This window comes from Acyrthosiphon pisum, chromosome A1, assembly GCF_005508785.2.
Source record: "Acyrthosiphon pisum isolate AL4f chromosome A1, pea_aphid_22Mar2018_4r6ur, whole genome shotgun sequence".
NCBI lineage: Eukaryota > Metazoa > Arthropoda > Insecta > Hemiptera > Aphididae > Acyrthosiphon > Acyrthosiphon pisum.
Window position 1 is genome coordinate 43124434 of NC_042494.1, and position 12355 is coordinate 43136788.

Consider the following 12355-nt stretch of genomic DNA (forward strand, 5'->3'; position numbering starts at 1 on the left):
TAAAAAATAATTATTCAATTTTAAATTTGATTAAATTTGTCAAAATTCGATCTTTAAATGCTTATAAAAAAAAAATTGTGCCTATGTATTTTTAATATTTTTCAACTACTATTGTAACAATATATCAGGAGCCTTGTATTAATTTTTTACACTTTTTGGCCCAATAGATAAAACTTTATTGATATTTATAGAAAAAAAAACTAAAAAAATTGAAAACTTACAATGTCCGTAAACACCTCAAAAAAAGTCAAATTATTTTCAAAATTTTATGGTATATATGAATTGCTAATATAAACATTCACTGAAATTTTCAAGTTTCTACAGTCATTCGTTTTTTAATTACAACAAAATAAGAAAATCGTAACGTAAGAAATCGAGTGAATATCAAATGTTGTAAAAACATGAATTTCAAATGCTCATAAAAATTTAATTTGAGTTTCTTATAGACATTTTTTTTTTTGATAAATGTAGATTATCCAATAAGGAATCTTGTATTACATTTTAAAATCTTAGTTCTAAAAAGAAAAATTTTTACGAATTATAAACTCAACATAATTAGGTAATTTTCGTGATTTTTCCATATTTTGTTAATTTTTGAACTTTAAATGCTAGTAAAAAAAAACTGTGACTAAGGATTTTTAATATTTTTCAAATGTCTTTGTAACAATATAGTAGGAGCCTTGTATTAAATTTTCAAGTATTTTTACTCAACAAATAAAGTTTTATTGACATTCATAGAAATAAAAACTAATTAAATTGGAAACTGAAATTGTCCGTAAACAGCTCAAAACAAATCAAAATATTTTGAAAATTTTATCATGTATAGAAAATGAAAATATAAACAACCAGTGAAAATTTCATGTATTTACAGTCATTCGTTTTAAAGTTACACCAAAAACCAAAATCAATTTTCTCGAAAACAGATTTTGCGTAAAAATTCCCGTTTTTCCTTAATTTTTCTTAGGCGCATTTGAAAACTATTGGAAAAATTTTACTTTTGACCCCCCAAAGTACCAACTAGATTCACTTTCCTATCAGAAAAGGTACTGTTGAAGAAAATACAAGCACTTTTACTGTCCTAAAAGGTGATGACAGACACAAAAAAAAAAACAAAAATAAAAAAAAAAAAAAAAACACACATCATTGTAAAATCAATACATTCATCGTTCCACTCAGAATCTAAAATGTGCCATCTTTGCCTACTATCGTTAGGAAATGATAACATATACTAGGCGATGATATAATTTCCTTCCGATTTTAGGAATTGTCAACATTTACTAGGAATTGTCATCATTTCCTAAATGTCAACATTTCCGGTAACATATACATCTAGAACTTATTCAAATTTCAAGTAGGGCTTAAGTGTGTATTCATCTTAGTGTTTGAACAAATCTCCAAATCGATGGACATTTAGATGAGTACCAAAGTATTTCTGAAAAACAACCTTCCACCATAAAATTATCAAATTAACCTAACCTAATTGTAAGAACGTGACAACGGCAAACCATTCGTAAATAATAAATATATTAAAGATGATATTATAAAAAATTGAGAAGTTAAAAATTATTTTTATTATCTTCAAGTATATTAGCGGTTTTAAGGAAGATTTTCTACGATGTGTTGACTGTCTCACTGCATATAACGTTTCTTTATTTATTTCGTAATAATTACAAATATTATTTTACTTTACATAGGTACACGTTACAACAATGACCTTCAAGTCGTCTACGTTTAGTTATATTATCCAAGTCATCTTACTATTTATTAAACTTCACTTTACAATATAGATATGTTATTATTATTATTACTTAGGTACCTATACTCTTAAGTCTCAACTCATTAATACTTAATGATAAGTTATAACTAATACATAGACACACTGTAACAGAATAACAACAAAAACAACAACTAATTACAAAATATGCGTAAATAAAAGTTATCATGCATTCATGTTCTTGTATATTCAAAAGTTAAAAAAACTGAATGGTTATAAAATATACTCGTGATTTATGTAATATATATATAGAATGTTATATAACATATGATTAATTTCAAATACTTAGCAAAGTTATACAGTTTCAGTACCTATAATAACTATAATGAGGTAGTCCCTACTCAATATTTGTAGGTAGTTACAAAATATAAGCAGGTAACCTTTAAAAAGCTATAGACATTTTGAAATTTCAGGTCAGCCCAAGTTTGATTAATTGAATCATTATAATAATCGTCAATATAATAATTGTTTGGATAATAGACTTTAGCTGATAGAAGAATTTTTAAAAGATAATATGGTTCTACTAACGAAGCTATTTGCAGAAGATGTTGGCAAACTTGATTTATAGTACCTACCTAGGTAGGCACCTAATAATATGTGTTGCGAATGACGAAATTAGCCACAAATAGTTTTCGATCATTTTGATGTATTCAATTAATAATACTACGGTATTTAGCTAGGTGCCACTATCGTATATTTGTATATTGTAAATTGTTTAAATAATATATTTAAATATTCAATCACTGCTGATCAATGTCCAACTGTAAATTTTATTTGTGGAGCATTATGATTAATGTAAAGACTCGTATAGTTGTATTATGCATTCGTATTTTATTTGGATTGTGCTTATCCTGTTTACAAAACTTTAAAAATATCATTAACGTGGTCGGAATATGAAACTTGTTCGACCTGTTTAGGACGTTGTAACCCAACAGTAAGTGTTATCAATAAAATAATTAAGTTAAGACTTAACTTCTTAAAAAAAATTAGGGTCAGTGGTTATAGCCTACTCGTATAGTGGCCAATTTAACCAACAGCTAAAAAAAAAACTATTATTTCACATGAGAGATATATTCACGCTGTATTATTAACTATTAATAATTGTATTCCAATTTGTAAGGTATAAGTTGGAATTTATTTCGAAATAAAATATGATTATTATTACTATGTTTTATAAATCCAGATAAATGTAAAGAATTAAGATTAAAATCTAATAAAAATAATGCGTGTAATAGCTGTTGACGTAGTTCTTGAACAAATTCAAGTAAATAATAATGTACGTATATAGATACTTTTTTAAGTTATAGTAAAGAAGTAAATATACTAATTATTATAGTAATTAATAATGAATAATTATAACGCAACAATGTAATATATTGACATTTCAAAATTAAATTTGTCTACATATATAATTTATTAATTGTTGCACCTTTTTTCATTTATTTCAAACTAACGTCATTGTAAGAAAAAAAATGTTCATCATAATACGTAAATTTATCAATTGTTAGCTTGTAGTGGGCCAGACGCCGAGTCTTATGGTAAGAAAAAATGGTAATCGGTCAAAAAGTCCGGATTCATTTTTTGATTGTCGGACAAAAAGTCCGAAAATACAAAATTTTCTATTAAATTTATAATGTATACATGCAATATACACATTATATGCATGTAATATTATATTATATAGTCAGTTCATATATAATTATTATTTATTTAAATTTTTTTTTTTTATATTTTATTACTTCTTATTATTTCTGCGATGTCAATACAATTTCAATGTCACAATATACAATATTATATGGGGGAAACCCGGATGAGATGTAAAATGTGATAATCCAATCATTCAATCATACGACTACTTTTCTGGAATTTTTATTATACTTACCTACAGCAATCATACAAAATAAAATAGGTAATAAAAAATCTAAACCTTGTTGTTTTAAATTTTCAATTCTAAGCTATAAAAATTTAACATTTTATAATTTTCACATTACGTTTGGCTATACAATAATAATAATAATAATTTGATATATATTACGTTTACCCAAGAAATGATTGTCGATGCCAATACAATAATAATATTTCCATTTAAACCTCCATCTTAACTAAATAGCGTCTCGGGATACACTGACTAAGTGACAAATTCAATTTATAATTGAAATATAATATAATAATAATATAATTGAATGAAATCGATTATATCGATGAGATAAATGTACATGATGCTATAGGTACCTATATTTAGACTTGGGTAAAATACTTTTTAAAAGTATTCCAAATACCTACATATTCCGAATACTTTATGATAATAATATTTCTAAGTATTTGGAATATTTCACAATAATATAATAAAAGTACAACAATTACATTTTTTAAATAAATATTAATTATATTATATGAACTGACTATATAATATAATATTACATGTATATAATACATTTTATATAGTATTACGTATATTATAATTTATAATTATACATTTTATAGACAATTTGGTATTTTCGGACTTTTTGTCCGGCAATCAAAAAATGAATCCGAACTTTTTGTACAACTTTTTTCATTCCGATCTTTTTGTACCCGGACTTTTCGTCCAGGATTCAGAAAAAATATGCATAGTACATATATGTAATAGGTATATTACATAAAACAATTATACATATAATATCATCTTATATATAATTCCATAATTCTATAGCAAAATATTATTCTAGTCTGTAATTAATATTGTGAAAATATAATATACGAGTATACCTACTTTAATTATAATTCATAATTAGTAAACATTAATCATTAAAATAAGTATCTTTATAATAATATAATAACAATAATTGGTGTAATAATATAACTAAAATATGAATTAGTTATAATTTATTAGACAATTTAAATAAAAATGCATTAGTATTTGCTAGTATTAAAACAAAAATAACTTATTATATTATTTTAATTTCATAAAACGGATGTCTCTCGTTGATTTTAACGTGGCCTTCACAACAACAGGGACCATCACTATAGGTATAAATTACCAAAATTATACGGTCAACAAAATTAAGATAGGTACATAATTTTTTTTTTTTTTAATGTTGTTCCTTCATTCAAATGTATTATATAATATTCTTATAATTTAACAATTTTGAATTTTGTTCAATATATTGTAGCTTTACTTTTACCCTTGATTCACATTTAATGTATTAATAATAATATAACGAAGTATTAAATGTATGTTCTTAATTTTAAACTACACTTAAAATGCCTTAATGACATTACTCGATTAAAAATTCATATAACAAAATAGTTTAAATAAATAGCAATATTTAACGACACTAATCCTACCCGAAACGATTATCATCAGTCGTATGCGCCTTTTTTTTTGCCATTTACATACAACACTAATATAAAATTATGATAATATATTATATTGTAATAAATAGTAAAATTTTGCTGTTTAAAGGCTTACAAATTTTTCATAATTCTTGTCTACCATAATTGCGTCGAAATATTGTTGGATGAGCTTCAACATAAAGTTATTGTTCGTAAACGGCCAAAAAGTGTCCAGGTAACCCACGTGACCACCCCCAGAAGTCACTAGTATAGCCAAATTTCCGTGATTGTCAGCTTCGTTCACGGGTATATCTGTAATGTAAAAGATATAACAATAAGTTCATGTCTTAATAATATGATAATTTGTATAATTAATTAATAAATGTACCTAATATCATAATATGTTAACTGTGCATTATGTACCTAAATTAATCCTTATTATGTCAATAATTGTCTATAAATCCTCTCCCCCCGTTTCTACTGAGGCCCTAAGGGTAATTTAAAATTAAATAAATTATGTGCGTGTCTCGCCAACGACGTATTATACCAAAGTAGTGAGTGCCCGTAAATAAGCTTTTTTTCCCACAAATATCTTTGAAATATGATTATGGGAAATAATATTATTACCTATTATATTATGTAAACAGGCGATGAAATAAAAACAGAGGTGTTAAATAAAATACCTATAAATGACAAATAAATGTTATTTTGGAGTTTGACCCCTCTTGTTAAAAACCAGAATCATAATATCTAAAAAGTAAAAACATATCTAAACATTGAAATACACATGAATTTTATTCGACTTCATCTATATGGCCCAAAACCCGATTATTGCCTGGGACGAGACTCACTCTGCACGTGTGGATAGGCCTACCGGGAAGCCGGGAATTTCCCGGTGGGCCCCCTCAACATTTGGGCAATGCCGCCCTTTTTTATCGTTTGACGCAACGACTCCTTAATGGATTTTTCATATAGGAGCCCTTTTAAATTGGCCTATCCACCCATGTCGCTCACCTAACGGTGAGAAGAACGAACAATACAATGCTGAATTCTATTCCAACGACCAAGTATCACGAAGGAAATAACAAAATTAAGACTGGCGTAGGCCGGATATATTTAGTAAAAAAATGATTCAGTGATAAAAATAGTAATTGAAGAAGTCTCATTAGGAAAATTACCACTAGGGAGGCCTGGGATATTCTATGAGGAGGGATGTAAAACGGTGAACCCAAGAACTTACAATTGAATTAAAAGAAAGCAGCCAAAGACAGAGAGATTAAGAATATTTTGTTATACGGGCAGGAAATAAAAAAAAAAAATTCTATTATGTAAAGATTTAATGTTTTTGTGTGTTTATATGTGAGAGTGATCCACAGCCAAGTCTATCACACTCATAGTTTTTATTTGGAAATATAGGTAACTATAAACCTATACCCGAAAATGTGAATCTCACAGCCAATTTTTTTAATTTTGCATCTTGAAAGGGAGCTAGCGCAGGGATTTTTTGGCTTACGAAAAACGAATATTTTTTGATTTGTATAGGATTATTCTCATTGAAGATTACTGACAATAAAGTATTTTTATTATAATTTTAGATCTGTATTTTATATTTGGTCAAAACTACCCAAATTACAGTGTTATGTGTAGTTAATAGTTATTACATTTAACCAGTGGCGTAACTAGATAAAAATCTAGGGGGGGGCAAAAAAATGAATCTCCAATTTGGCCGTTCCTGTAGTCATAATTGCGATTTCAAGATAATAACGTGTTCACGAACCACGGATAATAATAGTCATGAATAATGCGATTATTGCGATAACCGTAACACTGACAATACGTCACCATAATATTATTCAACAAGAGAAATCTAAAATAAATATAAACTTTTATAAAGTAATTTGACGAAAAATATATTTTAATATTATAATATTATGTTAACAGTCTAGTTAAGAATACTTTTTGGATTATTTGGAGAGGCAAAATGATACTTTTGCCCCCACAAACATTTCTGGGGGCAAGAAGTGCCCCCCCCCTGAAATTATGCCACTGCATTTAACGAAGTTTAAAACTAGGTAAATCCACTGGCATTATTTAATTGGTCACGGGCAACGTTTTTCAGGATCAGCTAGTTAGAAAATATAATTCATTAACTCTTAGTGAATAGGATTAGTTGGGAGGTGGGTAGAAGAGTGCAGCCTTCAAAATAAATCATCGGCGAGCCACGGGTTTGACGTACAGGGACGAAAACTGACAAGTACCTTGTATTTTTATAACTTGTTTATACATATCATAGGTACCTCTAAAATAAAGAAAAGGATCGTCCGCCGCACTTAAACACAGACATGGTACGTTGATCAGGTGCAGTTTGTTGCTCAGTGTCGCATCCTCATAGTAGTGATACACATTGGTGTAGTTGAATATTTTAATGGTGTAGGCAGTGTCAAACTCTCGGATGGTGTTACACTGCAATTACCCAACATAATATTTTAATTTTCAATTCCTATATAATTTGCATGGTGTTAAAATTAATATTTAAACATGTAAATATGCCAGTGGCGTATCCAAGGGGAATATGGGAGTCATATGCCCCCCGGACGGCCCGGAGACTAAATTTTGTTCACAATATAACATGTATAATGTATATAATAATATGAATATAATATGTGTATACTGAATGTCCATGAAAAATGTTATATCCCCCCCCCCCCGTGCAGCCGTACAGCCATACAGGGGTACCCCGATAAATATTGGTCCACTACTATATGCGTCACCGCCCATCTAAACTTTTAACACTTAAAGGTAGATATAGTAAATGACTTGTCCTAAATATGATTTTTATAGATCGAGTACTTCAAATAATATTTTGTATTGGAGTATGAAATTAAAAACGAATGTTGTCATTTAAAAAAGAATAAAACTTCAACAATTATAACGTTGAAATTGATTTTTCAAAAATATTGTTTTGTAACGACTTAAAATTATGTAAACGAAACGTTTTAAAACGTTATTTTCTGAAATAATGAGTGTCTCACATCAAATGGATTCCCCATTCAGTATTCACCATACACATGTAGAACCTTATTTAAAATTATAATTTTAGGTTAGAGTAGTATAATAATACTTAAATACTACAGGAATGCATTAAAATATTGAATTTATTTTTAATGTGATAATTTATTTTTACACTTTATATTATAGTTGTGATATTTTATATCACATATAAATTTTTTTTTATATCATATATAAACTTCCAAGGACACAAATTCTACAACAATAAATATTGTGTCATACCCGTTTAATAATGTTATAATCCAACGATCTGTCATTATCTTGTTTGAAAATAACATCTTTGTTTCTGAAACAACATTCATTAAAAATTGTTAATTAATTATCATATTATATAATTATCTAAGTAGGTAGGTACTATATAGATTATAGATAATGGATTGATTGCAATTTATTTGCATGATACACAATCAAGGCCATATATTTAGTGGTACTAGAATACTATAGGATAGTTTTTTATATTCTTCGAATTCATGGGTGTGCTCACGGCAGTTTAACCCCCTCCCCTCTCATTAGCCACATATTTACGCACCCGTATTTTGCGTAAGGGCTTGCAGCCGTTAGGTTCCTAGAAATTATTAAATTATCCACAACCCCCTCACCCAATGAACGCCACAGTTCGAATTCCAAATAGACCTACTTCAAAATTACTCACTTAACGACGACACTACGTAAATGGTGAGACAAGTTTTTGCCCATTTTTCGCATCAGCCATGAACCTTCTGCGTTTTTACATGCTTGTTTAACATTCCACGGCACTGAAATTAGTATTCCTGTGACCAAGTGTTTATTTTTTTCTTGTTCAGATGACATTAAGAAAGTTCCCAGTAATGTCCTGTTAATAAAATAATAGAATATGTAACAATATTATGATGATATCGACTCATGCGAAGGTGGAAGTTACTAACGACACAATATGCTCAAGAAAGAACGTACCAATTAGAAACAGTCATCGGCATAGTTGCCGGTTTTTATGCAAACCAATTTCTAGTATCATTTAGTTTAAGAAAAAAATGCCAATATAATGTCAAACACGTGCAGAAAATATTTTTATTAAGAAAAAAAACGTTTTACTGCGTCAATGTATTACACGTACTTTGGTTACCTATTTTAATTATATAAACATAATGTTTAAGTTAAAAAACTAAAGCAAATGCTTCCATTTATCCAACAACCGTTGTAAAAATTGGTATTTTTAACAGCGAACGTTTAAAAAAGTATTTTAATTTTTTTTTAAATGTATAATACCTATAACGGCTATAACTATAAATTATTCTAAATTTTATATTGGCACGCTGATATTTTCACCCACAAAACGATTTGTGTTCATAACCAAAAGAATCACTCTGTACGAAAAAATCTAGATCGATTATTTCTGTTATTATCGTTTAGTTTGAATTTGAAGTTAAAATAATAATAAGTAATAGCGGCCAATTACAAAAGAGGGATAAGGTTTAAAAATTAAAAAAAATATCTTATAACTATGACGTACAACTAATCATTGTTTTTTTATGCTCATAAGTCATATACATATTTATTTAAAGCAACGTGTAAACGTTTAAGGATAAGGAACGTGCCGGGTACTGATTATAGATTTTTTAATTAAAATAGGAAAAGTTGTATCTTACTTTAAAATTAAAATAGGTTATCGTAGTAAATTATAAACTGTAATATGACACGAAAACACACGTAGCTAGATATTATTATCGAAAGACATAAAAATCAATAAAGAGTGATGGCCAAATATGAATAGAATAAATAATAAATGTATAAGTATAAAGGCATACAGCACCTATGCGCCTCTTAAATATTACAATGATCGATTATTCTTTGCTCTATTATAAAATATAAAATATATTATAATGTTGCTATTTAGGTACCCACGTCATTCATTATAAATCAAGTAATTAGGTGTTTATTTTTCCTTTTAAATTAACGCACTAAAACGTTTTACTTAGAATTATTTTAATTTGTTTATATTATTAGTTCATATAAGTAAATAAAATACTAAAACACTGAGGGCAGGAAAATAATCGTATTATAAGCACAATAGTTGAAGAGTATAGGCACATTGTACAAAACCTCCGTAAATATTGTGATTTCCTAAATCATAGATGTTACCGTCTTCCGAAGATGAAAAAGTAGCACATGCACATGCGACAGAAATCGTATCAAATCATTATAAAAAAAAAAAAAAAAAACATCAAAACGGTGTTTTTGAAACTCTTTTGCAGTCATTCAAACAAACATAGTTGGTACCTTCGGTACGTTCGTTCTCGGTTATAGTGTGTATTACAACTACTGTGGCCGTGGCAAGGATGACGACGACAATGTTACCCTCCCATTGAGAATCCTATGCCGGCGATCGGACTGTTTGGCCGTTTGGACTTGACATGTTTCAGCACTTCTGTCAGGTCTTCGATGTTGGTCGCCGAGTACGTTCGGGCAGTCTGTCAAAATTCAGTAAGTCGCTAATAATTCTAAACTATACATTATACATAGCCGGGGTCTCGGGGATGATGGAATAATGATATTATAGGTAGGTATTTGATATTTTGGCGTGATTAGTTTGAAGCGCACAGGCTTTAAGGGTAAGTAATACAACCTAACCTGAACTTTAGCAGGGCGCAGTGTATTGCGTTTTCTATGAAAGGTTAAGCACCTACTTTTGTTTAACAATGTAAACACTTTTAAATTAACATTGTATTAGTACTTGACAGTAATTAACAAGTGGCGACACTCAGTATGTCCGGCGTCGGGTATAGGCAATTATTATGACTTTTAAAGCCTTGAATTAATTTGTGTATAAAATATTATGTTATAAATTTATAATATATTAATATGGCTCAATTTTCATGTGGAAAAATTTAGTTTTACAAAAAATACATAAATGTATAAAATTAGTGTAATTTTAGTATACCCTCGAGATTGATTTAATGAAATTAAATAAAAAGAAAAAAAGCAATAATTGCTAAAAATGTATAAAACTTATTAAATATACCTATATTCTAACGGTATTAAACGGGAAACTTTTGACGATAGGATATTTCCAGCAAAAATTACAATTGTAATGATCTTTATAGTATCTATGTAAATTTATAAAGTGGATATCGATTTAAAAAAAAAATGTTAATAATTTTTTATGAGTAGTCTTTCCTATTTGGTGGCCTTGAATTTAGACTTTGTGTTCCTTTATCTAATTTAATATTTATAAATTAAATGTATTTGTATATTAATACAATTTTCACACATTAATTCGTGTACTTTACTTAACATTTTATTTTACCTTCAGTTTTACACCGCCCCTGCCTCTGTAATTAAGAACAACACAACAATAGCCTTTTTCAAACAGCTCGTTTACAGTTTCTCTGACATATTCAGATTGGCTATCACCTGTAAGTCCAGTGAGTATGAGCACAGTTACTAAACTCTGTGGACCTTTATATTTTGGATACAGCCAGTCTACAGCGAGTTCGCCTCCGTCGTTTAATGTCAAAATTTCCCTATAGAGTCATATAGTAAAACATTATTATTATTAAAACATTAAAATTATCTAAGATATACCTATCTTAGATTATTATTTTAGTATAATAGGACTAAATAAATTAAATTTTTAACACAATAAACAATAATCTACGTTTTATATTATTATAATATATTGCAATTAAATAATCAAAATTATTTTACATAATTTATTTGATGTTTTAATTTATAGTAACTAACTATAACTTAAACCCATTATTATTCTATTCGTCCTATCAAGTCTTGACACTTTTTTTTTTATGAATTTAATTTGAATTTAGGCAGGTATTCTATTTAACCACTCCTCGTTTTACTATTACGTTCTACCAACTAGATTTCTCCTGAAAAATCATAGATTTTTTTCTTTACTTGCTTACGTATTAACTATAATACATAATCACCTAAACTTTCACAATTCATTAAACTAGCTATAGGTCTCAATAATTCTTCTCCATACATCAAACTGCAAAAAAATTGTGAAACTATTTATACATTCTCACAGATTTGGGTAAAATACATTTTAATAGTATTTCAAATACATATTCCGAATACTTAAAAAAAAGAATTCGAATACTTTATGATAGCAATATTCCTAAGTATTTGGAATACTTTTTGTGAAGTATTCCAAATATTTTTCGAATATTTGTTTCAGTAGATTTAGATTCCAATACCAAAAAT

The 12355-nt window shown here is 28.0% G+C and overlaps 1 protein-coding gene across 2 annotated transcripts in view; it reads right to left on the minus strand.

Annotated features, from left to right (window-relative positions):
• Nucleotides 1-4715: 4715 nt before the first annotated feature.
• LOC100167551 (protein ABHD1) overlaps nucleotides 4716-12355 on the minus strand; it is a 20324-nt gene continuing 12684 nt past the window's right edge. Inside the window, exons 3-8 of one of the 2 annotated variants that reach the window (XM_001947488.5) lie at nucleotides 11442-11658; nucleotides 10493-10605; nucleotides 8811-8990; nucleotides 8381-8444; nucleotides 7387-7552; nucleotides 4716-5401 (exon numbers count right to left, since the gene is read on the minus strand). In XM_001947488.5, the coding sequence (XP_001947523.2) occupies nucleotides 5214-5401; nucleotides 7387-7552; nucleotides 8381-8444; nucleotides 8811-8990; nucleotides 10493-10605; nucleotides 11442-11658 (928 nt within the window). In that variant the 3' untranslated portion in view covers nucleotides 4716-5213. The remainder of the gene's footprint in view (nucleotides 5402-7386; nucleotides 7553-8380; nucleotides 8445-8810; nucleotides 8991-10492; nucleotides 10606-11441; nucleotides 11659-12355) is intronic. The other variant, XM_003245577.4, reaches the window with a different exon arrangement.